Genomic DNA, 27,552 nt, shown 5'->3' with positions numbered 1-27,552 from the left:
GCAGATATGGTGGAAATAGCAAGAGAACTGGAATTAGAAGTGGAGCCTGAAGATGTACCTGAATTACTGCAATCTCATGATAAAACTTTAATGGATGACAAGGCACTTACTCCTGGTGAACATGCTGTTAAGACTGCTGAAATGGCAACAAAGGATGTAGAATATTACTTACACTTAGTTGATAAAGCAGTGGCAGGGTTTAAGAGGATTGATTCCAATTTTGAAAGAAGTTCTATAGGTAAACTGCTGTCAAACAGCACTGCATGCTACAGAGAAATCAGTCGTCCATGAAAGGAAGAGTCAATTTTTGGCCAACCCAATATTTTTTAAAGTAGGTACATTTATTTTTTCAGACACAGTGTTACTGTGTGCTTAATAGACTGTAGTATAGTGTAGACATAACTTTTATATTCACTGGGAAACCAGAAAACTCGCTTTATTGTGGTATTCACTATATTGCTGTGGTCTGAAACTTGAACCTGCAGTGTTTTCAAGGTAGGCTTATACGTGTTTGCACTTTAATAGTTTTCTCAGCCTGTGTTATGGGCTGAATTGTATACCCGCCAAATTCATATGTTGGAATCCTAGCCCCTAGTCCTATCCTAACCTTGAGAATGTGACTGTATTTGGAGGTAAGGCCTTTAAAAGATAATTAAGTTAAAATGAGGCCATTATGGTGGGTCCTAATCCAGTATGGTTGGTGTCTTTGTTAGTAGAGGAGATAAGGTCACAGACACACATAGGAAGGACCATGTGAAGATAAAGGGAGAGGAGAGCCATCTGTAAGCCAAGGAGAAAAGCTTCAGAAGAAACCAACCGTGCTAACACCTTGATCTCAGACTTGTAGCCTCCAGAACTGTGAGAAAAATTTCTGTTGTTTAAGCCATCCAGTCTGTGGTACTTTGTTATGGCAGCACTAGCAAACTAATATAGCCTACCTCCTGGAACTTGTAGAAATTGCAAGCGTGGGGGGTGGGGGTGGGAATCTAAGGACCACTTTTCATTTCGTGCTGTGTTCATTTCAGTCCAAGCTGTTGTTATTCCTGCTGATTTAATTTTCTTAAAATTTTGTGGATATTCTGTTAATCTTACTAGGATTTACTCCATTATACAAAAGCCATACCCACAATATCTTGTAGATAAGGTCTTTCTCTACCTTGAGTTTCTGTTGAGATTCAGCTGATGAACAATGTCCTTAAGCTATTTAGAAACCCGTTGTTGGATTAGTGAGGCATACTCTTTGTCTTTAGGGAGCCTTTTGTCTGACTGAGTGGTGCTTTCTTTGCACTTTGAATTCTTTGAATAAAGAGTTTTACAGTTATACCCTTGCTTTCCATCTTTAGATTATGCTTTCCCGAGAGTACCCTGGATGTGATCTTTGCAGAGAAGCCATTTCTTAATTTTAAATTTAATAGGTAGAACAGTATGTGTGTGTGATGACAGAGTCCACAATACATGTGACTTCCTGTAGTCAGCGTTGAATTCTGAGGTTAAACAATGACCACTAAAAAAAAAAGACTTACTGGCAAATAATATTTGTTTCATTTTTGTTGTTTGTGTAGGATAGGATTGTCCATGTTACATCTTTGAAGGCAGTGAGTATCTGATGGGCAGCAGAAAGATTTGGTACATCTAACACATGGAAACATCAACCTTAACCCTTTAACCTTAAATCTTAAACTCTAGAATAGGTGAGATTTCAAATTACTCTGCAAAATAAGAGTATGTAACCCAGCCTCTGTCTAGCTAATTTTTCTTAAAGGTGTATCTTAATGTATAACTAACCTATTAATATAAACTGTTCATGTAACACTAGCATTGACACAGCTGCATTTAATCCTTATAATTCAGTCTTGGAAGTTTCCATTTTATTATTGTCCCACTTTACAGAGTGAGTTAGCAATTGATTTTTTTTTTTTCCAGTACGCGGGCCTCTCACTGTTGTGGCCTCTCCTGTTGCGGAGCACAGGCTCCGGACGCGCAGGCTCAATGGCCATGGCTCACGGGCCCAGCCGCTCCGTGGCATGTGGGATGTGGGATCTTCCTGGACCAGGGCATGAACCCATGTCCCCTGCATCGGCAGGCGGACTCTTAACCACTGTGCCACTAGGGAAGCCCGGCAGTTGATTTTTATAAGCCAATTTTATATTTAGTAGCCACAGTGACCCATTTTATTTTAAAATTTTGACTTTGTGTTTTCAAGAAAAATTCAAATTTACAGAAAAGTTAAAAAAATAACGAACTACTATGTACCTATATTAGTTTTCTGGGACTTGCCATAACAAAGTACCACAGACTGGATGGCTACACAACAGAAATTTATTTTCTCACAACTCTGAAGGCTAGAAGTCTGAGCAGGGTTGGCTTCTGGAGCCTCTCTCCTTGGCTTGTTAGATGGCTGTCTTCTGCATTTGTCTTCATGGTCTTCCATCTGTGTATCTGTGTCCTAATCTCCTCTTCGGACACCTATCCTATTGGAATAGGACCTACCCCAATGACCTCATTTTAAATACCTTTTTGAAGGTCTTCTTTCCAAGTATAGTCACATTCTGAGGTGCTGAGGATTGGAGCTTCAACATATGAATTTGGGAGGGGATACACCTCAGCCCATAACAATATCCTTCACTTAGATTTTAGTAACTATAATATTAACATTTGCCAAATTTTTTGTTTCTCCATTTCTTTTTGTTTAAACATTTAGGAGTAAGTTGAAGATGCCATGCCATTTTACCCCCAATACCTCACAATGTATACTAAAAATGAAGACATTTTCTTGTAGAACCACAATACAATTCAGGAAATTTAACGTTGGTATATATCAATACTTTCATCTCATATAGAGTCCATATTCAAATTTTACCAGTTGCTCAAATAATGTACTTCACAGCAATTTCTTTTCCTGATTCAGGGTCCAATCCCACGTCTCATATTGCATTGAGTTGTGGTGTCTGTAGTCTCCTTTAATTTGGAATATTCAATTATGCAGCCTTATGACATTGACTTTGTTTTCTACCTTTTATAGACTATGTCCAGTATTTCCTCAAGATCAGATTCTGATTTTGCATTTTTGCCAGGAATAATATTACATAAATGATGTTTCCTCTCCAGTGTATCACATTAGGAGGTACTTGGTTGACATCTACTGTTTTCATACTATTGTGGTGTTAAATTTGATTACATGGTGCCCACCAGATTTCCCTATTTTAAAGTTATCATCTTCCCCTGTGAATTAGTAAGTACTTTGTGTGAAGTTGAAAGTAACCCTCGTAAAGGGCTTAGATTTTGTCATTCCCCTGTTTCTTTCCTCCCTTTACTGGCTTCCTGTCACATTTAGAAGAATGTCTAGGATCCTCACTGTGGTCTACAAGCAGCCTTATGACTCACTGTATTTTGTATATTTTAAATTGAGAGATCAGGATACACATATAACATGAACATATCTGAAGCAAAGATTCCACAAGACAGTGCTATCCTCATTGTACAAGACATACTTTAGTACTCTACTCCATACTGTTTTCAGTGAAGTAAAATAGAAAATTCTTTTCTTGATCTACTAAATTGATTTTGCTACCAATGTTGAAACCCATAGTTAAAAATCACTGCCCTGGGCTTCCCTGGTGGCGCAGTGGTTGAGAGTCTGCCTGCTAGTGCAGGGGACACGGGTTCGAGCCCTGGTCTGGGAGGATCCCACATGCCGCGGAGCGACTAGGCCCGTGAGCCACGACTACTGAGCCTGCGCGTCTGGAGCCTGTGCTCCGCAACAAGAGGCCGCGATAGTGAGAGGCCCGTGCACGGCGATGAAGAGTGGCCCCCGCTTGCCACAACTAGAGAAAGCCCTCGCACAGAAATGAAGATGCAACACAGCAAAAATAAACAAATTAATAAAAATCACTGCCCTCCGGTATTGATTGCCTCTCATTTTTTACCATTTTTTCCCCGGCTTACTTTTCTTAAACCACACTGGCCTTCATGCTATTCCTTGTACTAAACATGCTTCTCCCTGAGGGTGTTTGCATTTGTTGTTCTCTGAACGTGAAATGTTCTTCCTTTTCTCATTTGTTCCCATACTTTATTCACACCTCTGTTCACATGTTAGCTTCCATCCTTACTAACCTATGGGAACCACAACCCCATTATCTACTCACCTGTTTGCTCTTTTTTTTTTTTTCTCACAGCACCTTCTATTTTCTGGTATGTATTTCTGTTATCTGTTACATTTATATATATATATATATATACACATATATACATATATATATGTGTATATATATATATATCCTCCATTAGAATAGTCAGTGAAATTTGATATTATGATACACACAGCTAAAGATCCAACTTAATAATTTTCAAAATGAAAAAAAATCAGCGTTTTTTTCTTATATTTCTAAGTAATATTCTCTTTCTACGGCTTTTATTAAAAATGTAAGTGTGGGGCTTCCCTGGTGGCGCAGTGGATGAGGGTCCACCTGCCGATGCAGGGGACACAGGTTTGTGCCCCAGTCCAGGAAGATCCCACATGCCGCAGAGCAGCTAGGCCCGTGAGCCATGGCTGCTGAGCCTGCGCGTCCGGAGCCTGTGCTCCGCAATGGGAGAGGCCATGGCAGTGAGAGGCCCGCATACTGCAAAAAAAAAAAAAAAAAAAAAAAATGTAAGTGCATTTCCTCCCATTTCATTTTACACCACTTAGCTACTATCTGACATCTTCCTATGCTACAATCTCTAGTCAGTATTAGAAGGTCTTTAATTATATGGTTAACTTTATGAATGGATATTCAAACAAAAATGTAACTCAGGATTTTATAAGACTTTTCTGTAGTTTTCAGACATCAATTTTAGACATATCACACATGTACAACTTATTAACACAACTTAACTGACCAAACAGAATATATACATATTATCAGCTTCTTAACCTAAATCTCTTAACCTCTTGAGTTTGAGTTTCTTCTTCCATAAAATGGGAATTCTCAGGTAGTGAAGATTAAATAGGATTAAGTAAGGTAGCTGTGAAAAAGTATATATTGATCTCTGTCCCTTTCCTGATACAGAGCTCCTAAAACCTTTGTAATTTCCTAAGTGATAAGAGCACTAGGACTAGGAGCATATTTTGGTTCTTGGTCTTTGATCCCAGTTCCTGACACAGCTCTTAAGTCCCTTGGAATTTCCTGGGTGATAGGAGTGTCTTTTATGCTAATGAGGCAGTACTATTGGTGAGCTCCTGGATAGCTTCGTGATGGGGGCTGGTCACCAGAAAGACCAAGTCATGATTACAAGATTGGAACTTTCAGCAGCAGCCCTCCTCTAACCTCCAGGAAGGGGAGAGGGACTGGAGACTGAGTTAATGATCATGCCTATGTGATGAAATGTCCATAAAAATCCCAAAAGGACAGAGTTTGTAGAACTTCTGGGTTGCTGAACACATGGAGGTACTAGGAGGGTGGCGTGCCTTGCAAGGGAATGGAAGCTCTGTTCCCCTTCCTCAGAAGCTTGCCCTATGCATCTCTTCCATCTGAATGTTCATAGTTTCCTTTATCATAGACTTTTATGGTAAACTGGTAAATATAAGTGTTTCCCTGAATTCTGTGAGCCATTTTAGCAAATTATTGAACCCAAGGAGAGTCGTTGGAATTCTTGGTTTATAGCAGTCAGTTGGAAGTGCAGGTGACAACTTGGGATTTGTGATTGGCATCTGAAGTGGGGTGGTAGGGAGAGCAGGGCAGTGGTACTCAGTCTTGTGGGACTGAGCCCTTAACCTGTGTAATCTGATGCTATCTCCAGGTAGATAGTGTCAGAACTGAATTAATTGTAGGACACCCACCTGGTGTCAGAATTGCTGGATGTGTGGAAAACCTACACATCTGGTGTCAGAAATGTTTTGAGTGTGGTGGTATTGTGAGTAACAGGAGAAACACCAGGGAGTGTTTTTCCTCATACAGCAGTAGATGCAGATCAACTCAATACTTCATGCATAGTAATAGAGTAAATTTTTGTAATTTATTCTATGTACAGAATATGAATTTGGAGTTAAAGTTTCATGTCATTAACTTTTCAATCTGACCTCCAACAGATGCATTATTTATGAATAGATAAAACCTTTTTCTTAATACTACTTTTCAGTTCAGTTTGGTAAGAGCAGTGATTAAAGGTTGTTTAAATGTCTTCACTTTGACATATAACCTTCAGAAGTCTTTAATTGCTAAGTGTTCTACAAAGAGAAGAAGAAGACAATCGATTACGAGAAATTCATGTTCCAAATTTTTCTCTAGAGAATATTTTACTCTAATTGTAATCTTCATTGGTACTTCAAAGATAAACAAACATGAGAATAGAAGAAATGTGGGGTTACATTTTATTTATCAAAGGGTTTATGAATTTAAGAGGTTTTTTAAAGGCAATAGGTTATTTATTTGGCATTAACAAAGAATGAGTTTTCCAAATAAATTCTCTAGTACAAATTACTTCTCATTTAAGTGCTAAAACTATATTTAGAGCTTTTTTAATGGAATCTTACTAAACTTTATTATTTGCCCCAAATCTAATGTAGAGCATTCTGAAGAGAAAGTAACATTTTATAGATTGTCGAATGTCATCAGAGTGAATATTAATTACCATGCTGTATATGTCTATAGTAAAGCCATTAGAAGCATTTGAAGTTAAGTTGGGTTCTTTACTCCCACACTAAGTAGTCTCAGTGTACTCCATTTAAAAATTTCTTCTCTGGTTCTGCATGGTTGGTTTTTGTTCTTTCCACTGCTAATAAGCTATTGGGTACTATTCTTACCTTTGACAGTGTGTGCCCCAAACAGTCGTCCTTTTCTTTTCCTTCTTTCTTATTTGCTGTCGCATTTTGCTTTTGGCTACCGAGTTGTGAACTCAGTGGGATTTTTGGCACCTGTTCTTTTTTTTTTTATTTTTTATTGAAGCATAGTTGATTTCCAGGGTTGTGTTAATTTCTGCTGTACAACAAAGTGAATCAGTTATACACATATATATTCTTTTTTATATTCTTTTCTATTGTGGTTTGTCCCAGGATGTTGAATATTGTTCCCTGTGCTATACAGTAGGCCCTTGTTGTTTACCCATTCTATATGTAATAGTTTGCATCTACTAAGCCCAAACTCCCAGTCCATCCCTCCCCCACCTGCCTTCCCTCTTGGCAGCCACAAGTCTGTTCTCTATGTCTGTGAGTCTGTTTCTCTTTCGTAAATAGGATCATTTGTGCCATTTTTTGATTCCACATATAAGTGATACGGTATTTGTCTTTCTGACTTCACTTAGCATGATAATCTCTAGATGCATCCATGTTGCTGCAAATGGCATTATTTCATTCTTTTTTACAGCTGAGTAGTATTCCATTGTATATATATACCACATCTTCTTTATCCATTCATCTGTTGATGGACATTTAGATTGTTTCCAGGTCTTCGCTATTGTGAATATTGCTTCTGTGAACATAGGGGTGCATGTATCTTTTTGAATTACAGTTTTGTCTGGATATATGCCCAGGAGTGGGATTGCTGGATCATATGGTAATTGTACTTTAGTTTTCTGAGGAACCTCCATACTGTTTTCCACAGTGGCTGCACCAACTTACATTCCCACCAACAGTGTAGGAGGGTTCCCTTTTCTCCACACCCTCTCCAGCATTTGTTATTTGTAGACTTTTTAATGATGGCCATTCTGAGCCGCATGTGGTGGTACCTCATTGTGGTTTTGATTTGCATTTCTCTAATAATTAGTGATGTTGTGCATCATTTCATGTGTTTATTAGCCATCTGTATTTCTTCTTTGGAGAAATGTCTCTTTAGGTCTTCTGCCCATTTTTCAATTGGATTGTTTTCTTGTTGTCGAGTTGTATGAACTGCTTGTATATTTTGGAAATTAAGTGCTTGTCGGTTGCATCGTTTGCAAATATTTTCTCCCATTCTGTAGGTTGTCTTTTCGTTTTGTTTATGGTTTCCTTTGTTGTGCAAAAGCTTATAAGTTTGATTAGGTCCCATTTGTTTATTTTTGTTCTTATTTTTATTGCCTTGGGAGTCTGACCTAAGAAAACATTGGTACGATTTATGTCAGAGAATGTTTTGCCCGTGATCTCTTCTAGGAGTTTTATGGTGCCTTGTCTTATATTTAAGTCTTTAAGCCATTTTGAGTTTACTTTTGTGCATGGTGTAAGGGTGTGTTATAACTTCATTGATTTACATGCAACTGTCGAACTTTCCCAGCACCACTTGCTGAAGAGACTTCTTCCCATTTTATATTCTTGCTTACTTTGTTGAAGATTAATTGGCCATAGGTATGTGGATTTCTGGGCTCTCTATTCTGTTCCATTGATCCATAGGTCTGTTTTTTGTGCCAGTACCACACTGTTTTGATTACTGTAGCTTTGTAGTATTGTCTGAAGTCTGGGAGGGTTATGCCTCCTGCTTTTTTTTTTTTTTTGCAGTACGCGGGCCTCTCACTGCTGTGGCCTCTCCCGTTGCGGAGCACAGGCTCTGGATGCACAGGCCCAGCGGCCATGGCTCACGGGCCTAGCCACTCCACAGCATGTGGGATCTTCCCGGACCGGGGCACAAACCGGTGTGCCCTGCATCGGCAGGCGGACTCTCAACCACTGCGCCACCAGAGAAGCCCCCTGCTTTGTTTTTTTGCCTCAGGATTGCTTTGGCAATTCTGGGTATTTTATGGTTCCATATAAATTTTAGGATTATTTGTTCTAGTTGTGTGAAAAATGTCATAGGTAATTTGATAGAGATTGCATTACATCTGTAGATTGCTTTGGGTAGTATGGCCATTTTGACAATATTAATTATTCCAATCCAAGAGCATGGGGTATCTTTCCATTTCTTTGAATAATCTTCAGTTTCCTTTGTTAATGTTTTATAGTTATCAGCATATAAGTCTCTCACCTCCTTGGTGAGGTTTATTCCTAAGTATTTTATTTTGGGGTTACTATTTTAAAAGGTATTTTTTTCTTTTATTTTCCCTCTCTGATATTTCATTATTGGTGTAAAGAAATGCAACTGATTTCTGTACGTTCATCTTGTATCCTGCTACCTTGCTGAATTCATTTATCAGTTCTAGTAATTTTTTGTGTGGAGTCTTTAGGGTTTTCTATATATAGTATCATGTCATCTGCATACAGTGACAATTTTACCTCTTCCAATTTGGATACCTTTTATTTATCTTGTCTGACTGCTGTGGCTAGAACTTTCAATACTATGTAGAATAGAAACGGTGAGAGTGGGCATCTTTGTCTTCCATATTTTCGTGGAATGCTTTTAGCTTTCACTGTTGAGTATTATTTTGACTGTGGGTTTGTCATAAATAATTTTTATTATGTTGAGATATATTCCCTCGGTACCCACTTTGGTAAGAGTCTTTATCATGAATGGATGTTGAATTTTGTCAAATGCTTTTCCTGCATCTATTGAGATGATCATGTGGTTTTTATCTTTTCTTTTGTCCATGTGGTATATCACGTTGATTGATTTACATATGCTGAACATCCTTGTGAACTTGGGATGAATCCCACTTGGTTATGGTGTATGATCTTTTTTATGTGTTGTTGGATTTTGTTTGCTAGTATTTTGTTGAGAATTTTTGCATCTATATTAATCAAAGAAATTGGCCTGTAATTTTCTTTTTTGGTTGTGTCTTTGCTTTCGGTATCAGAGTGATGGTGGTTTTGGGAGTGTTCCCTCCTCTTCAGTCTTTTGGAAGAGTTTGAGAAGGATGGGTAAAAGTTCTTCTTTGTATGTTTGGTAGAATTTGCCTGTGAAGCCATCTGGTCCAAGACTTGTTTGTAGGGAATTTTTTTAAATTACAGATTCTATTTCACTTCTAATGATTGGTCTGTTCGAATTGTCTGTTTCTTCTTGATTCAGTTTTGGTGGGCTGTATGTTTATAGAAAGTTGTCCATTTCTTCTAGGTTGTCGAATTTGTTGGCATATAATTGTTCATAGTACTCTTTTATGGTTTTTTTGTATTTCTGCGGCATCAGTTGAGGTTTCTCCTTTTCCCTTTCTTATTTTGTTTACCCTTTCAAAGAACCAGCTCTAGGTTTTATTGATTTTTTTCTATTGTTTTTTAATCTCTTATATTTCCTCTCTGATCTTTATTATTTCTTTCCTTCTGCTGACTTTAGGTTTTGTTCGTTCTTTTTCAGCAACAAAAAAAGGTAGGTTTTGTGGTAGGTTCAGTTGTTTGAGATTTTCCTTGTATTTTGAGAAAGGCCTGTATTGCTATGTATTGCTATGAACTCTAAGAACTGCTTTTGCTGCATCCCATAGATTTTGTGTTTTCATTGTCATATGTCTCAAGATATTTTTTAATTTCCTTTTTGATTTCCTCATTGACCCATTGTTTCTTTAGTATGTTGTTTGGTCTCCATGTAATCTTTTTTTTCTCATTTCTTTTTCTGTGGTTGATTTCTAGTTTCATGCCATTGTCAAAGATGCTTGAAATAATTTTTATACCAGATTTTGTTTTGTGCCCTATTTGGTCAATCTTAGAGAATGTTCCATGTCCACTTGAAAAGAATGTGTATTCTGTGTTTTTTGGATGTAATCCTGAAAATATCAATTAACTCTAACTGTTCTGTTGTATCATTTAGGATCTCTGTTGCCTTATTGATTTTCTGTCTAGAAGATCTGTCCATTGATGTGAGTGGGGTGTTAAAGTCTCCTACTATCATTGTATTCCCATCAGTTTCTCCCTTTATGTCTGTTAGTTTTTATGTACTTGGGTGCTCCTATATTAGGTGCATATATGTTGACGAGTGTAAAGAGTGTAAAATCCTTTTTTTTTAACATCTTTATTGGAGTATAATTGCTTTACAATGGTGTGTTTCTGCTTTATAATGAAGTGAATCAGTTATACATATACACGTGTTCCCATTTCTCTTCCCTCCTGCATCTCCCACCCTCCCTATCCCACCCCTCTAGGCGGTCACAAACCACCTAGCTGATCTTCCTGTGCTACATGGCTGCTTCCTGCTAGCTATCCACTTTATGATTGGTAGTGTATATATGTCCATGCCACTCTCTCACTTCGTCACAGCCTATTCCTCCCCATATCCTCAAGTCCATGCTCTAGTAGGTCTGTGTCCTCCTCTTGTATTGATCCTTTTATCATTATATAGTGTCCTTCTTTGTCTTTATGGCCTTTGTTTTAGTCTGTTTTGTCTGATATGAGTATTGCAACCCCTGCTTTCCTGTCATTTCTGTTTGCGTGAAATATCTTTTTCCATCCCCTCACTTTCAACCTATGTGTGTCCTTTGTCCTAAAGTGGATCTTTTGTATGCAGCATAATGTAGGCTCTTGTTTTTTTATCCAGTCTGCCATACTGTGTCTTCTGATTGGAGCATTCAGTCCATTGACATTTGAGATAATTATTGATAACTGTGTATTTACTGCCATTTTAAACTTTGTTTTCCAGTTGATTCTATGTTTCTTCTTTGTTTCTTTTTGTTTTTGTTGTTCTTTTTGTGGTTTGATGATTTCCTTTTATTTTTATGCTTGTGTCCTTTTTTTGGTTTTTGTGAATCTATTGTGTTTTTGATTTGTGATTACCCTGTTTTTCAAGTATGTTAATCCCTTCCAATAGCTGCTTGCTTTAGACTGATAGTCATACAGGCTCAAACACATTCTAAAAAAAAAAAAAATCTATATTTTCTTACTCTCCTCCCCCACATTTTATGATTTTGATGTCCTCTTTTACATCTTTATGTTTATCCTTTTGCTGTCCCTTGTGTTTATCATCACTTTCACAAATAGCTTTTTTTTCCTTTTTGATCTGTATACTGGCTTATTTAAGTGATTTACTTTGCAATTGTGAGCTTCTCTTTCCTATATCTTCTTGCTTTCTTTCTATTTAGAGAAGACCTTTCACTATTTCTTTTAGGATAGGTTTAGTATTGCTTTAGTCTTTTGGTTTTTGCTTGACTGAGAAATTCTTTGTCTCTCCTATTCTAAATGATAATTTTGCTGGGTAGAGTATTCTAGGTTGCAGATTTTTCTATTTTAAGACTTTGAATTGAACATCTTATTCTTGATTCTTACCGGTAACTGCCCATGCCAGATAATGAATAACATCTTATTTCTCTGTTTTGTCTGCTTCAAATTAATGATGCTATGTCTTTGTTGTTCTTCAAACATTTTCTTTTTCTTATATTGATTTTTTTTGTTTCTATAGCATACAAAAAGTACACTTAATTTGAATTGTACTTTTTAATTTTTGCACTTTATTTTCATTCACTTAATTAACTTATTAGCAAAACTAGTTTGTTTCAGTTTGTAATCTTAATTCTGATTTTCTTCTCTTTTGAACAAAATCCTTTAGTCTGGACTTTCAGAGGTTGCAAAGAGCAGAGAAGACCTCTCATTACCTCGTTATAGATATTTAGTGTGAACATATGTGGAGACTGTAAGGAATAGTGGAAACAATCTCTTTAGATCTCATAGAGAAATAGAAGGTCATTCTGTAAACAAATGCATTTGCAAGTTCGACCTAAAAGAGAAGGAAAACATTGTTTAGAAAATAGCACAAGCACTGATGACAGGGTAATCTACTTGTCTCTTGAGAATCAAGTGTCCCTTGCTGTCTACTGTAGTGCTGTGCCATTATCATCACATCACCATCTTTATTTGCTTCTGCTGCTCATACCTTTGTGATTCACTTCCTACCTCATGATTTCTGCTTACTATAGTCTCTCTGGGTATGTCTTTTACCTCTCTTTCTTATTGGCTGTATGTTTGTGTTTATTGTTCATTTTTGGCCTTTAGACTTCGAAAGAAGAGGATTTACTGTTTTTTGGCCAGCCACCATCCCCTATGGGAAGCACCTGTCAAGAAAACACTTCAGTCTAACCATTTCATAAATCAATGGATAAAAGATGTTTGCCTTTAAGTTAGTTAGCTACCCTTGATTCTGTTAGTAGAAGCCAGGGTATGGGATCCTACAGTTTGCCTACTTGGGTATATGGAAGCTCTTGTGGATACTGAACTATCACCAGTCTGCTCATTATAAGTGGCTTGCTTTTTAGGCAAGTTTGTAAACAGTGAGCAGGGGACTTCTAGTTCAGTCTAGGGTCTGGAAAGCTGGAAAGAGTGTCACTCCCAGTGTAACAACAAGAGAAGCCTGGATACTTAAAAAAAATTTTTCAGACATCTGAGGTTACAGGGCAATCAACTAGCTTGAAATCCAAGGGAAAAACAGGTACCACCAAGGAGAGATTGGATAGGAGAGCTGGTTCATCTGAACATGGGAAGAAGAAAGGATTACCATATAAGTGGGTAAGAAAAATTCAACAAACTGCTAAAGGCCTAGTGGGGGCTAACAAGAAAGTATAGAACCCATGGGATTTACAGATCCTCTTTATGGACCTTGACCAAGGCCAGATGCAGAAGATGGGGAGGAGACAGGAGGAAAGCCACCCTGGTGATGCAGCGTTGGAGGAGGGAAGTATCTTCTGTGAAAGAAGCATGAAGTCCTGCCTGGTTTATTTTCCTTAAGTAGCAAAAGCCTTAAGCTGCTGAGGGAAGAGCATCAGATCTTATCCTAAGGGCTCAGAAGAAGACCCACTGCAGCTGGGGGGAAATAAAAATAATTTTAAAACACCACCGCTACGCCTGGGGCAGGGGCAGGAAATCAAGGGTAGATTATTAGAATTCTCCTACCATTGGAGATGAGGCAGTATCACCAAAAAGGCCCAAACCCAGAAACCCAAGGACACAAGGCCCAATACTGAGGCTGAACCAAGAGAACCCTCTGCCTATATCCTTCCACCCACGATCATCAGGCTGAGAAGCACCAAGTAACAGGCAATAATAATCTACCACTAGGGAAGGAGTAAGAGCATAGAGAGACTCTCTGAAATGCGGATGTATGGTGAAGGCCTAAAGTTAGGGGTGGAACACTACAGTTGGGGAAAATCCTCCAGCATCTCAGTGCCCACCAGAGTGCAAAGTAACACTGAAGGAATTTGAAGTTGGTGATGCACTGAAGGTGACCATAGCAACAACAGAATTCAAGCTCAGATCAGCCCTTTCTTAGCCCTTTCTCAACCTCCCTCTGTCATGACCACCCACATGAATGGCCTAGCAGAAGAAATGAGTCCATTACCAGGCATAAATACGGCTTACCTCAGTCTCTACTGTTTTTTACATCCAGTATTCAGTCAAAGGTTACAAGACACACAAAAAGAAGTAAGAAACATCCTTCTGTCAAGAAACAAGGGGAAACAAACCAGACTCAGAGATGACCCCTATTTTGGAACTACCAGACAAAGGTTTTAAAATAACTGTGGTTAATATGTTAAAGCCTCTAGTAGAAAAGATGAATAAATTAATACAGAATTTTAGCAGAGAGAAACTGTAAAAGAGTTGATTAAAAATGCTAGAAGTTTTTTATAAAAACCACAGCAACAAGAGAAGAATGCCTTCAACAAACTCATCAGTATACTCAATACATCTGAGGGGAAAAAAAATCAGTAACCTTGAAGACTGATTTCAGTTCTGCTAATTTTTACTAACCTAAGAGGGTGGAAGTGGGGTGGGATTAAAAACAAACAAACAAAAAAACAGAGCATCCGGGCCTCCCTGGTGGCGCAGTGGTTGAGAGTCCGCCTGCCGATGCAGGGGATACGGGTTCGTGCCCCGGTCTGGGAGGATCCCATATGCCGCGGAGCGGCTGGGCCCGTGAGCCATGGCTGCTGAGCCTGCGCATCCGGAGCCTGTGCTCCGCAACGGGAGAGGCCACAACAGTGAGAGGCCCGCGTACCACAAAAAAAAAAAAAAAAAAAAAAAAAAAAAAAAAAAAAAAAAAACAGAGCATCCAAGAGCTGTGGGGCAATATCAGATGGTCTACCATACATCTAGTTGGAATCCCAGAAGGGACATGGAACATTTGCCAAAATAGACCATATTCTGGGCCATAAAATAAATGTCAGTAAATTTAAAAGAATAAGAATCATGAACAGAATGTTCTCTGGCCATAACAGAATTAAATTAGAAATTGATAATAGAAAAATCTGGAAAATCCACAAGTATTTGGAAATTAAATACATTTCTGAATAACCTATGAGTCATAGTGGAACTCACAAAGGAAGTAGGAAATATTTTGAATTGAACGAAAATGAAACACAGCACATATGGGATGCAGCTAAAGCAGTGCTTAGAAGGAAATTTATGGCATTACATGTTATATTACAATAGAAAAAATGTCTCAATTTTATAATTTAAGCTTCCATCTTAAACCAGGAAAAGAAGAGCAAACCAAGTATAAAGCAAGTAGGAGGAAGGAAACTTACAAAGAGCAGAAATCAGTGAAACTGAAAACTGAAAATAATAAAACCAATGAAAAGATCAAAATTGATAAGTCTCTAGCCAGAGTAACCAAGGAAAAAGACAACACAAATTACCATATCAGAAATAAAAATGGACATGTCAGTACAAGTCCAAAAGACAGTAAAGTGTAATAATGGGATGTTATAAAACAACTCTATTTTCATATATTTGACAATTTAAGTGAAGTTAATTCCTTGAAAGACAAGCATTACCACAGTTCACTGAAAAAGAAATAGATAACCTTAATAGTCTTATATCTGTTAAAGAGACTGAATTTATTGTTAGGAACCTTCTCCTAGGTCTGGACAAATCTCCAGACCTAGGTTGCTTCACTGGTGTGTTCTACCAAATGAACAAACAATACCAGTTCTATACAAACTTCCAGAAAATAGAAGAGGAAGGAACACCTCCCAACTTGTTTTATGAGGCCAGCATTACCCTGATAGCAAAGACATGACAGAAAAGAAATCAGGAAAAAAATTAAAAACCACACCAGTAACCCTCATGAATATAGATACAAAAGTCCTCAGTAAAATATTAGTAAATGAAATCCAGCAGTAAGTAAAAAGGATAATACATCATGACCAAGTAGTGTTTACCCAGGGAATTCAAGGCTGATTCATCAACATTCAAGTATCAATCAACATAATTCAGTGTATCATCAGACTAAAGAAGAAAAATATTTGACCATTCTAGTAGATGCAGAAAAAGAATTGACAAAACTTAGTATCTGTTTATGATAAAAATGCTTAGCAAACTAGGAGTTGAAGGTAACTGCCTCCTCGAAAAACCTAGTGTTAACATCGTATTTCATGGTAAAAAAACTAGAATGCTCTCCCCTAAGATTGGTAACAGGCAAGGGTGTTTGCCCTCATTACTCCTAGTCAGCATCATGCTGGCGCTCCTAGCTTGTGCAGTGAGGCAAGAAAAAGTAGTAAAAGGTATAAAGAATTATCAAGAGGTTTCAGTAACTACCATGAGAAAGATGAAACCATTTTTAGGTGTTATCTTAAAAGCAGTGTTTATCTGCAGTTCCTTTGTCTACTCTTAGCTTGCAACCTTTGAATGGAATTATAAGTTTATTTTCCTAACATGGCCTCTGACCAACCTAATAAGTATCATACATCTTAAGTGGTGTAATCTTTTTTATTTATCTGTATGGAATACTTGACTTTAAAAGGAAGAATAGGAAGGCTGGAATTTATTAAATGAATATCACACAGTCTCTTAACTACATAAAGGAAAAATTATCTCATTTAAAGGGAGTGTTTTATCTCACAGTAAATTATATTTGCAATTAGTTAGTTCCATCAGACTAGTTTATTATAATTTGTTTTTAAAACTTCCAGATAATTAGTTTTGAGTATATTTAAAGCATCCAAATCTTACTTGAGGAATAATCTGTTCACTTTCTGGGGGGCAGATCCACAAACTATTTGCTGAAACATGCATTAATGGAAAGTATAAAACAAAGTAATGAGAATACAGTTGAAACTACAGAGAAAACTGAATTTGACAATAAAGCTTACTGTAAGATGTAATATAAAAGGCCAGTCAGTTGGCAGTGATTTTGAAAATAAACCTCACTTAGCCAGTGATTATCAGGAGCAAAGGAAGAGAAGAAATAGTCTGTGAACACTGTGCCAGCCTGTTCCCCTTCTGCAGAGATCAAGCACTGGCCCCACCCAAAAGCCCTATCCCTTGGCATTGTTGCAGCAACACAAATTAGGTTGCTCTGTCTCTGGATTCTCCTGTGACCAGTAGCCTGTGTTGGAGAGCCACTTCACAGCTTTCCCTATTGAACATAGGTCAGGTCTCCACCTTAAATTTCAACCCAACATTTTATTCTCCAGTCTGCTCTAAAACTCATGGAAGCAATTCATTGTTTATTAAGTGCTACGCATATTTTATGTTTTCTATATTTGATATGATTTTTGTTGGTATTTAGGCATTTTTAACTCTGATAAACAGCATTTGTAATGAAGAATATCACTGCAACCTCTTTCCATTAAAAAAGTATTCCTATAGATGGAATCTAGTTAATGAGCCTCAACCTAATGAGTCTGTAGTAAAATGAGTTCCTTTAGCCATCAATATTGTAATAAAATTATTAACATAATGAACATTCTTGACATTTTATTGTAAGTAGACAGTACAAAGTCAATAATTTGTAAACAGATCTGTTTGAATCCTAGCATTGTGATTTTTCTATGTAGCCTAGAATAAGTTACTCAAGCTCTCAAGTATATTCTTTCATCTATGAAGTAATAACAGCCTTGTGGGTTATTGACGTTAATATTTATAACATGTCTGGCACATAGATTGTGCTCATAAATCATAGTAGATATCGTTGTTCTTGGTAGTTATTATTACAAGTTAGCATTTGTAAACTTCATATTTGTATTCTGTGGTTTAAAAAATATTCTGCCTATAAAATTGGTGCTTTATAGCATGTTGTAAACGAGTTACTAACAGTTGACAAATACTATAGTGTAGTGGTTAAGAACATAGACTCCAGATTCAAATCTCAGCTGCACAACTTATTACCAGGCTGACCATGGGCAAGTTAGTTAAATCCTTTGTGCATCACTTTCCTCAGCTTTAAGATAGACCTAATAACAATAGCACATTTCTCCCAGGAGCATTATGAAGATTTATTAATCAGTTTTAGGTATGTAAAAAGTTTAGAACAGTTGTTGACATGTAGTTCTGTGTGTCAGCTGTCATCCGTATTATTATTAATTTGTTGAGTAAATGATTTTTTGTCACTTTTTATTTTAGGTGAATCTTGGAAGCAACCAGTACCTTTTCTCTGTCATAGTGGATCCTAAAGAAATGCCCTGCTTCTGTTTGCGCCACGATGTTGATGCCCTTCTCTGGCAACCACACTCTGGCAACCAAGACGATATGTGGGAGCATATCGCAACTTTCAATGCTTTAGGTATAAGCAAGCTCTTTGACAACTTTTTCCTTTATATTGAAAATTACAGTCATTCTTTTTTTTTCAAGTTTTTGGGTTTGTTTAAATTTGAGCTGTCCTGATTATGCTTGGATTGATTTGTGCTATAATTTGGTTGCTTGCACATAGTTGATGAATGTTAGTACTTTTGGAACAGTAGGACTAATTTGTTTTTATTCTTGTGCAGAAGATCAGCACAGAATAGAAATCAAAGTGGTTATCTAACTGCATGAATCATTCTAATCAGTTATTTGCTTATTCCAACTAAGCTATACAATATCAGAATATGAACAAGGGGCTTGACAGTACCCTACATGGAACTTGTATTCAGGTTTCTTCAGAGTAGTCTTTGGTAATCATGGAATTGCTCTAAGGTAAAGCACATTATGAGACATCTTTCATGGAACTTAAGTGAAAAACAGCCATTATAATGAAAACACTTAGGGAAGATGATGATAAGCAGAAATGAAATTTATTCTGTAGGATAAAAGGGAAAATACTGCTTTTAAAACTAGAGCTTGAAACATTTTGAGCTACATAATTGTAGACTTATGCAATAATTGATTTAATGATAAAATACATTAGTATTGTGTGGGAGAAATTTTTTATATGAATTGACCACAGCTATTGCTTTATTGAAAGGTTATTTTAAACTGCCAGCAGGAAGTAAAATTATGCATTGTGATTGCTGTGTATGTACAACCCTAATTGTAGAGGAGATTTTTTCAATTATCCCTTATAGTTAATAATATAGGCTGTTAAACTGGTTAATTCAGACTCCAAATGAATTTTTATATCCTGAAATAAAGTTTGATTGAATAGTTTAGCCACATAATTTCTAGCCTTTCTACTAAAATTCCTGATTTTTTATTCTCCTGTTTTTTTCAGTAAGAGGAAAGCTTTATCTTAATTTTCAGATATTCCTTTTGTATCCCTAAATCCCCTAGTATAATGGAATTCTATTATGCTTGAGTTTAAGTTAAATCAACACTACATTAGATGTGTAGTCCTGAGATGTTATATACATTATTTCGTCTGGATTAGCCTGGAGAGCTAAATCTAGGCTCTCAAATAGGTGTCTGGGTCCTCTCTGCTTTTTCCTCCTCAAGCCCTGCTTAATATTAAAAAACCAGCATTGATCTGCCTGTGCTCAGTGGTTCCTTTGCTCATTCATTGTTTGATGAGGTCTCAATTTACATTAGTATTATATTTCCTCTCTCACATGTTACAATGTTCAGTAATCATGTCCCAATCTGAAAATTCTAATTTTTATTTCAGAACATAAATGCTCTTTTAGACTATAAAGATAATTTTTAAAAAGATTATTTTTTCAAAGTTTAATTAGTTTTCAAGGGATATCCCAATGGAATTTTTTAAATAGATACTTGAATTTTCTTTGAGTTTGTAGTGGTCTCAAGGCTCTCCTTCTGAGAGGTGAAGTACAAATCCTGTTACAGTGTTGGTATTGGTGTATAAAAATACCACTAACATTATAGAAATAATGGGAATGCATTGTGCATATTAGTACCTTTGGGGATGGGGTCTGCATTATGCACACACTCCTAAAATAACTTTATAATACATCCTATAAACATTTTCCCATTTATTTGATAAGAAAAAAGAAAAGATGCTGTAATGCCACATCTCTGATTGATGTACTCAACTATTATTTAAAGATATTTTGGCATGTTTTTAGTGTGTTAGATTTTTAATGTTTTAATTATTCATGGAAATTATATAGGAACTATATTGTGCTTTTTTTTGAAGGGATGAAACACTATTTTGTTCCTTAGGAGTTAATGCTTTATTTTTGCACCATTTGGGAGAGATTGATTGTGGCTAGTCATTAATGGTTCAGAATTTAACCATTGTTGAGTATCTATGATATATATTTTTATTTAATCCTTTCAATTTGTAATAAGATTTATGAACTATTAAATGTTAAATCACTGTTCTTCCCCTTCTGTTTAATATATAGTTTTTCTTTTTTTTTGTCTCATATTTCTTGGTAGGCTACGTCCAAGCATCAAAGAGAGACAAAAAATTTTTTGCCTGTGCTCCAAATTACTCTTATGCAGCCCTTTGCGAGTGCCTTCGACGAGTTTTCATCTATCGTCAGCCCACTCCCATGTCCACTGTACTTTACAATAGGAAGGAAGGCAGGCAGGTAGGGCAGGTTGCTAAGCAGCAAGTAGCAAGCCTAGAAACCAGTGATCCTATTTTAGGCTTTCAAGCAACAAATGAGAGATTATTTGTTCTCACTACCAAAAACCTCTTTTTAATAAAGGTAAATACAGAGAATTAATTACTCCAACATGTTGGCTTCTCTGTACTGGGAAAGTATTCAGTGGTAGCTGGAAGGCTGGGCAGTTGTGCTATAATCTGTTAAGTTTTATTTTGTTAAAATTATCTTGTATGAATTTATTTTTTAAAGGATATTGGAAATATATTCGAGATTATGAGTCTATAAAAGCTATGGAATGAAGCTGCAAATTTAGAGAAAATTAGCTTCTGTAAAAAATGTAAAGATAGTATTAGCAAGTATAATTAATTTTTTAAAAACAGGCTAGAATCTCATCTTTTATATGAAAGATGTACAATTCATGTTTAAAAATAAAAATATTTATCGTGTATTCTTTGTTCACTGATACAGTTTCTACTTCTTTACCTATAGAATGTATAATAGTTAAAGTGTTGATTCTTGTAAATACTTTTTAAATGGACTGAATAGCTGGGGTAGAGGGAGAAATATAACAGGTACAGCAGGTCTAGTACTGTTAAAGTTTGCTGAGAGACCTTAAGTGTTTTTTCATATTAAATATAGCTTTATTTTATTTAACTTTTATCCATTTGGTCATCCACAGACATAAATAAAGAGAGATGATAAGGTTCTACAAAGTGTAGCTCTTATCCATTGCCATATAACAAACTACTCCAAAACTCAGTGGTTTAAAACAGGATGTTTTAGGGGCTTCCCTGGTGGCGCAGTGGTTGAGAGTCTGCCTGCCGATGCAGGGGACACGGGTTCGTGCCCCGGTCTGGGAAGATCCCACATGCCGCGGAGCGGCTGGGCCCGTGAGCCATGGCCGCTGGGCCTGTGCGTCCGGAGCCTGTGCTCCGCAACGGGAGAGGCCACAACAGTGAGAGGCCCACATAACGCAAAAAAAAAAAAAAAAAAAAAAAACAGGATGTTTTATAATTTTTCATGATTCATTGACTTGACTGTCTCTGTTCTGCATGGCCTTTCCTCCTCCAGTAAGCTAGACCGTGTTTCTTCCCATGACAGAAAAAAACATTACAAGAAGGCAAGCCCTAATGTACAAGAGTTTATCAAGCCTGCACTTGCATCATATTTGCTCATCTTCCATTGAACAAAGCAAGTCTAGAGTCAGTGTGAGAGTGGAGTACACAAGGATACAGATAGCAGGTGGTATGATTCACTGGGTGCCATTTATGTAACAGTCTACCATACAAATTATAATTCGTCCTGGTAGTTCTTACATTTCTACAGTTAAGAAAAAAGTAATCCTGTTTATACATTAAATATGTTTTGCCATGAATTTTAGTTTCTTATATTATTTCCTTGGATTTCTTTTGGTGTGCATTTACCTGGAAAATTGTTTACTTTTATACCATTTTTGTATGCTTCTTATATAAACTTCAAGTTAAATTTTATATTATAATAGGGGAATTGAGACTTTAATATAAGAGGCAGAAAATGAAGAAAAGAGTACACGATAGGAAACATTTGTTCCTAACATATCTCTTGCCTATCTAGACAAGTGTTTGGCTGAATTAAATTTTAGTGAAAGAAGGAAAAATAAGTTTGAGAGACAGAAAAGGAGGAAAAAGATGGGGATTACATGCATGTTCTAAACACTATGTCAGAAAGCAGTTTCCTGGAGAGAAGTATTGGGATGCTAGATAAAAAGTTGGGAAAAGTCCTGAGAACTGGTAGTGACAGTGGAGTCCTTATAGTACTCTGTTAGTACTAGGAAAGAGGACTAGATAGCTATCAAGCATCAAGAGATCATGAACACAGAAAAAAAAAAAAAAAAGTATGGCTGAACCAAAAAACAAAACAGTGATATTTGCAGAACTTTTTAGTGTCACTGTAAAATTTAATGAAACAAAAGACTATTTTGACAGTGAACTATTAAAAGCCTTTGTTATGTGACAGTAGATTTAAATTTTCTTTAAAATTTACCTCAGAGATCATAAATACCCTCTTAGGGAATTTAAGAAAAATACAGATTAATGTGGTGCTTAATTAGCCATATGACAATATATATATGCAAATTTCCATATGGTAATCAATTTTCTTTCCTTTGTATATGTGATTTTTAACATGATTAATGTTGAATTGAAACCTATCAGGATAACTAGTCCTAAATATTTTTGCATATTGATCTATTTTAAGAGAGTAACAGGTCTAGAGCAGTGATTCCAAGTCATGTTTTCTTGAAATGTTTCAAGGATTCCACAAATATTTAACTCAATTTGAATAATGTTCTAAAGAGATATATACAACAAATGCTATGAACATAGTACCTTGTGTTTTGTTGATTTTTTTACCATAAATTATAAATGGGAATTTATAAAATATTTATGATAGTAATAAAGTAGTATTTTGTGTTTTTCATATGGAGTCATTTAAAGATATTCATTATATCAACATCTTTAGTAAGCATCAGCTATGTACCATAACATATTTTCAGGGCTAAGGATAATACGGTGTTAAGTTAAAGACAAATATTCTAGTGATTTCCAGGTGAATTTTCTCTTTAAGTAAAGAAGTAGGTGGCGGGGGGGTAGGTGGAGTTGCTCTATTAGAAAGACATTTAACCAGGGATGGAACCCATATGAGAATAGACAAAAGAGTTGCCAGTGGGAAGGGTCAGGAAGAGGATAATAAAGTTCAAGAAATTAACCAAAGAAAAGCATCATAAGGGACTACTATGAACAATTATATGCTAACAACTTTGTAACACAGAAAATGGATAAATTCCTAGAAATGTATAACCTATCAAGACTGAATCATGCAGAAATAGAAAATCTTAACAGACCGATTACTAGTAAGGAGTAATAACCTCCCAACAAACAAAAGACCAGGACCAGACGGCTTCACTGGTGAATTCTACCAAACATTTAAAGAATACCAATTCTTCCCAAACTCTTCCAAAAAAACAGAAGAGGGAACCAATCCAAACTCATTTGAGGTGGCCAGCATTACCCTGATACCAAAACTATACCACGAATGCCACAAGTAAAGAAACTTACAGGCCAATATCCCTGATGAACATGATATAAAAATTCTCAATAAAATATTAGCAAACCAAATTCACAATATATCAAAAGGATTACACACCATGATCAAGTGGGATTTATTATAGGGATGTAAGGATGATTCAATATTTGCTAATCAATCAACGTGATATATCACATTAATTTAGATACAGAAAAAGCATTTGACAGATTTCAACATCCATATATGATAAAAAGTCTCAACAAAGTGAGTATAGAGAGAACATACCGCAACATAATAAAGGCCGTATATGACAAGCCTACAGCTAACATAATGATGAAAAGTGAAATCTTTCCCTCTAAGGTCAGGAACAAGACAAGGATGCCCACTCTCTGCACTTTTACTCAACATAATATTGGAAGTCCCAGCCATAGCAATTAGATGAAACAAAAGGTGTCCAAGTTGGAAAGGAAGAAGTAAAACTCACTATTCACAGACGACATGAGTATATATATTAAAGACTCCACCAAAAAAACAGATCCAATGAATTAGGTAAAGTTGCAGATAAAAAAATCAATATACAAAAATCTGTTGAGTTCCTATACACTAATAACAAACCATCAGAGAAATAAAACAATCCCACTTACAATTGCATTAAAAAAGAACAAAATACTTACAAATAAATTTAGTCAAGGAGGTGAAAGAAACTGAAGACAAATAAATACAAAGGCATCCCATGCTCATGGATTGGAAGCAATTGCTACTCAAAGCTATCTACAGCTTTAATGCAATCCCTGTTAAAATTCTAATGGGATTTTTCACAAAAATAGAACAAACCTGAAATTTATATGGAACCACAAAAGACTACAAAAAGCCAAAGCAGTCTCTTAAGAAGAACAATGGTGGAGGCATCATGCTCCCTGATTTCAAACTGTTTTACAGAGCTATGGTAGTCAAAACAGTATGGTATTGGCATAAAAACAGACACAAAGATCATTGAAACAAAATAGCCCAGAAATAAACCCACCCATACATATGGTCAATTAATTTATGACAAGAGTCAATAATATACCAAGGGGAAAGGAAAATTTCTTCAATAAATGGTTTTGGCAAAATTGGACATCCACACACAAAAGAATGAAAATGGACCACTGTCTTACACTATACACAGTAACTCAAAATGGATTAGTCTTGAATGTAAGACCTGAAACCATAAAACTCCTAGAAGAAAATACAGGCAAGTAAGCTCCTTGACATTAGTCTTAGCAATGATTTTTTTTTTTTTTTTTGGATCTGACACCAAAAGCAAAGGCAACAAAAGCAAAATTAAGTGGGATTGCGTAAAACTAAAAAGCTTCTGCACAGCAAACATCAACACAATGAAAAGGCAACCTACTGAATGGGAGAAAATATTTGCAAATCATATCTGATAAAGGGTTAATATCCCAAATAACTTACACAACTCAAAAGTAAAAAAAAAAATCCAATTAAAAAATGAGCAGAAGATCTGAATATTTTTCAAAAGTAGACATAGAGATGGTCAACAGATACATGAAAAGTAGTGCAACATCACTAATCAACAGGGAAATGCAAATCAAGACCACAATGAGATATCACCTCACACCTATCAGCATGGCTATTATCAAAAAGACAGGAAATAACAAGTGTTGGTGAGGAGGCAGAGAAAAGGAAACCCTGTGCCCTGTTGGTGGAAATGTAAATTGGTGCAGCCACTATGAAAACAGTATGGAGGCTCCTCAATTAAAAGTAGAACTACCATATGATCCATCAGTTCTACTTGTGGGTATTTATCTGAAGGAAACAAAAACACTAACTCAAAAAGGTATATGTGCCCCCATGTTCACAATAGCCAAGATATAAAAACAACCTAAGTGCTCACTGATGGGTGAATAATGGCATATATATATATAATTCAGCAGTAAAAAAAGGAAATCTTGCCATTTGTGAAAACATGTATGGATTTTGAGGGCACTGTGCTAAGCAATACAAGTCAGACAAAGACAAATGATCTCACTTATATGTGGAATCTTAAACACACACACACACACAAACCAAAACTGAACTCATAGATAAAGAGAACAGAATGGTAGTTACCAGCGGTGGGGGTGGGGGGGAGATTTGAATGGTTGAAGGGGGTCAAAATGTACAAACTTCCATTTATAAAATACATAAGTCATGGGGATGTAATGTACAGCATGGCAACTATAGTTAATACCACATTGCTTATTTGAAATCTGCTTAGAACTTAAAAGCTCTCATTATAAGAAAAAAAAATTGTAACTATGTATAGTAACATGTTAACTATCCTTACTATGGTGATCATTTTGCAATATATATAAATATCAAATCATTATGTTGTACACCTGAAACTAATCTAGTGTATGTCAATTTTTAAAAATGAGCATGAAAAATAATTATGAAAACAATCTGCAGAATATTTAATTGAGTCACAATTCAGTTGCCACATTAAGAAAAAAAAAAAGGCCTGAGGGATGATCCTAGGGCAGGCAGGGATAATGGCTGCTGGGGCAGGGCTCTCCAAGGGGTCTTTTCCACATGGGATCCAGAGATCCCATTTCTTCCTGGCCCCAGCCCACTAGGAAGACAGGTCAGCAATGTACTATAGCACACGTAAGAACTGCACTTGGTGGTGTGAAGTAAAGGAAGTTAAAGTGCTTAGGGAGCTACCTGTGGACTGACAGCATTTGGGTCTAGTTCCTGCCTGCCCACCTCCTCATGGTCATATTCCCGCCTTTCTTCACAGGCTGCTGTCTAGTTCTGCCTTGTTCTTCCTGATAACCCCTAAAATTTCAAGTGTTGATTAAGGGAGCCCTTTTCACCATTTTATATCCAGGGCCTGATACAGGTCTTAATGTGTAATAAGTATTTAATATATGTGTTAAATAACTGATTTTTAAAAAGAAATTAAGAATGGTTAACAATATTAAATAATGCTTTGAAATAATATACAACTATCACATTTCTACATAGAATGGAAATTACAGGTTAAATCATCGCACAGGTATTTCTAACATTTGTGATTATCTATAGAGATAAGAACAATGGTAAGTTTATGTGTGGCAAATAATAAAATTGGTATTGTACTAGTCATTGATGATAATGAAGAATATTTTAATTGCTTAGTACTAAGTGTGTCTTACTGAACAAGTGATAGTAGTTGACCTAGTAAAAATTAGGCCTAATGTTGGGATGTTGGAGTAATAAACGAGTGAGAAGTAAGCCCTTCTAAAATTAGTATGAAAGAAAAACAGGCAAAAACAGCCAAGCCAACTAGATACCAAGATATATTATGAAGCAGTAATTAAATGAGGTGGTATCATTGAATCAGTAAACAAATACACATTTAATTTCTATTTACTTACTAGAAGGAAATGTTTATAATCTCAAGGTTAAGAAGGCTTCTTTAAGACCCAGAAAGCAAAAATAAATTAAGGAAAAGATTAATGAATTTGATCATTACAAAATGTAAAATTTCTTTATGACCTGTTCTACTAACAGTGGTAAAAGATAAGCAACAGACTGTGAGAAGATCTTTGCCAGTGCATAGTATATGAGGGAACTACTATCAAAGAGAACTATTAATAATAAAAAAGGAAACAAGTCACACAATAGAAAAGCATGCAAAAGAAAGAAAAGTCAATAGGAAAAGAAATAAAGATGGCCAATACAGTTTTTTAAAAATGCCTAGTCTTCCAGGTAATCAGAGAAATAGGTAAAAAATTTTAAGTTTTATAATAGTAAATATTGTCCAGGATATAGGAAAATGGGAACTCTCCTACCCTGTTGGGGGGGGGGTATAAATAGGTATATGTGAAGGACACTTGGCAGTATGTTTTTATATTAGAATTCTATGTATTAGTGTTTTTTAGGAGAATAGGTTAAATCCCTCTTAATGGGCCTGAAAACTTCCTGATACTCATATGTAAGTAATATTTTTTTCCTTTTCTCACTGAAGAAAGA

The 27,552-nt window shown here is 36.1% G+C and overlaps 1 protein-coding gene across 1 annotated transcript in view; it reads left to right on the top strand.

The window, feature by feature from the left end:
• Window positions 1-20,930, top strand: part of NUDCD1 (NudC domain containing 1) — a gene marked incomplete at its 5' end in the record, with an annotated part of 84,233 nt that extends 63,303 nt beyond the window's left edge. Inside the window, 2 exons of the mRNA XM_079722702.1 lie at window positions 18,128-18,287; window positions 20,318-20,930. Of these exons, the coding sequence (XP_079578828.1) occupies window positions 18,128-18,287; window positions 20,318-20,610 (453 nt within the window). The 3' untranslated portion in view covers window positions 20,611-20,930. The remainder of the gene's footprint in view (window positions 1-18,127; window positions 18,288-20,317) is intronic.
• Between the last annotated feature and the right edge of the window lie 6,622 nt (window positions 20,931-27,552).

This window comes from Hyperoodon ampullatus (assembly GCF_949752795.1).
Source record: "Hyperoodon ampullatus genome assembly, chromosome: 17".
Classification (NCBI taxonomy): Eukaryota; Metazoa; Chordata; class Mammalia; order Artiodactyla; family Ziphiidae; genus Hyperoodon; species Hyperoodon ampullatus.
The sequence above is the reverse complement of the archived record's forward strand: the minus strand, read 5'-3'. Positions and strand labels throughout refer to the sequence as shown.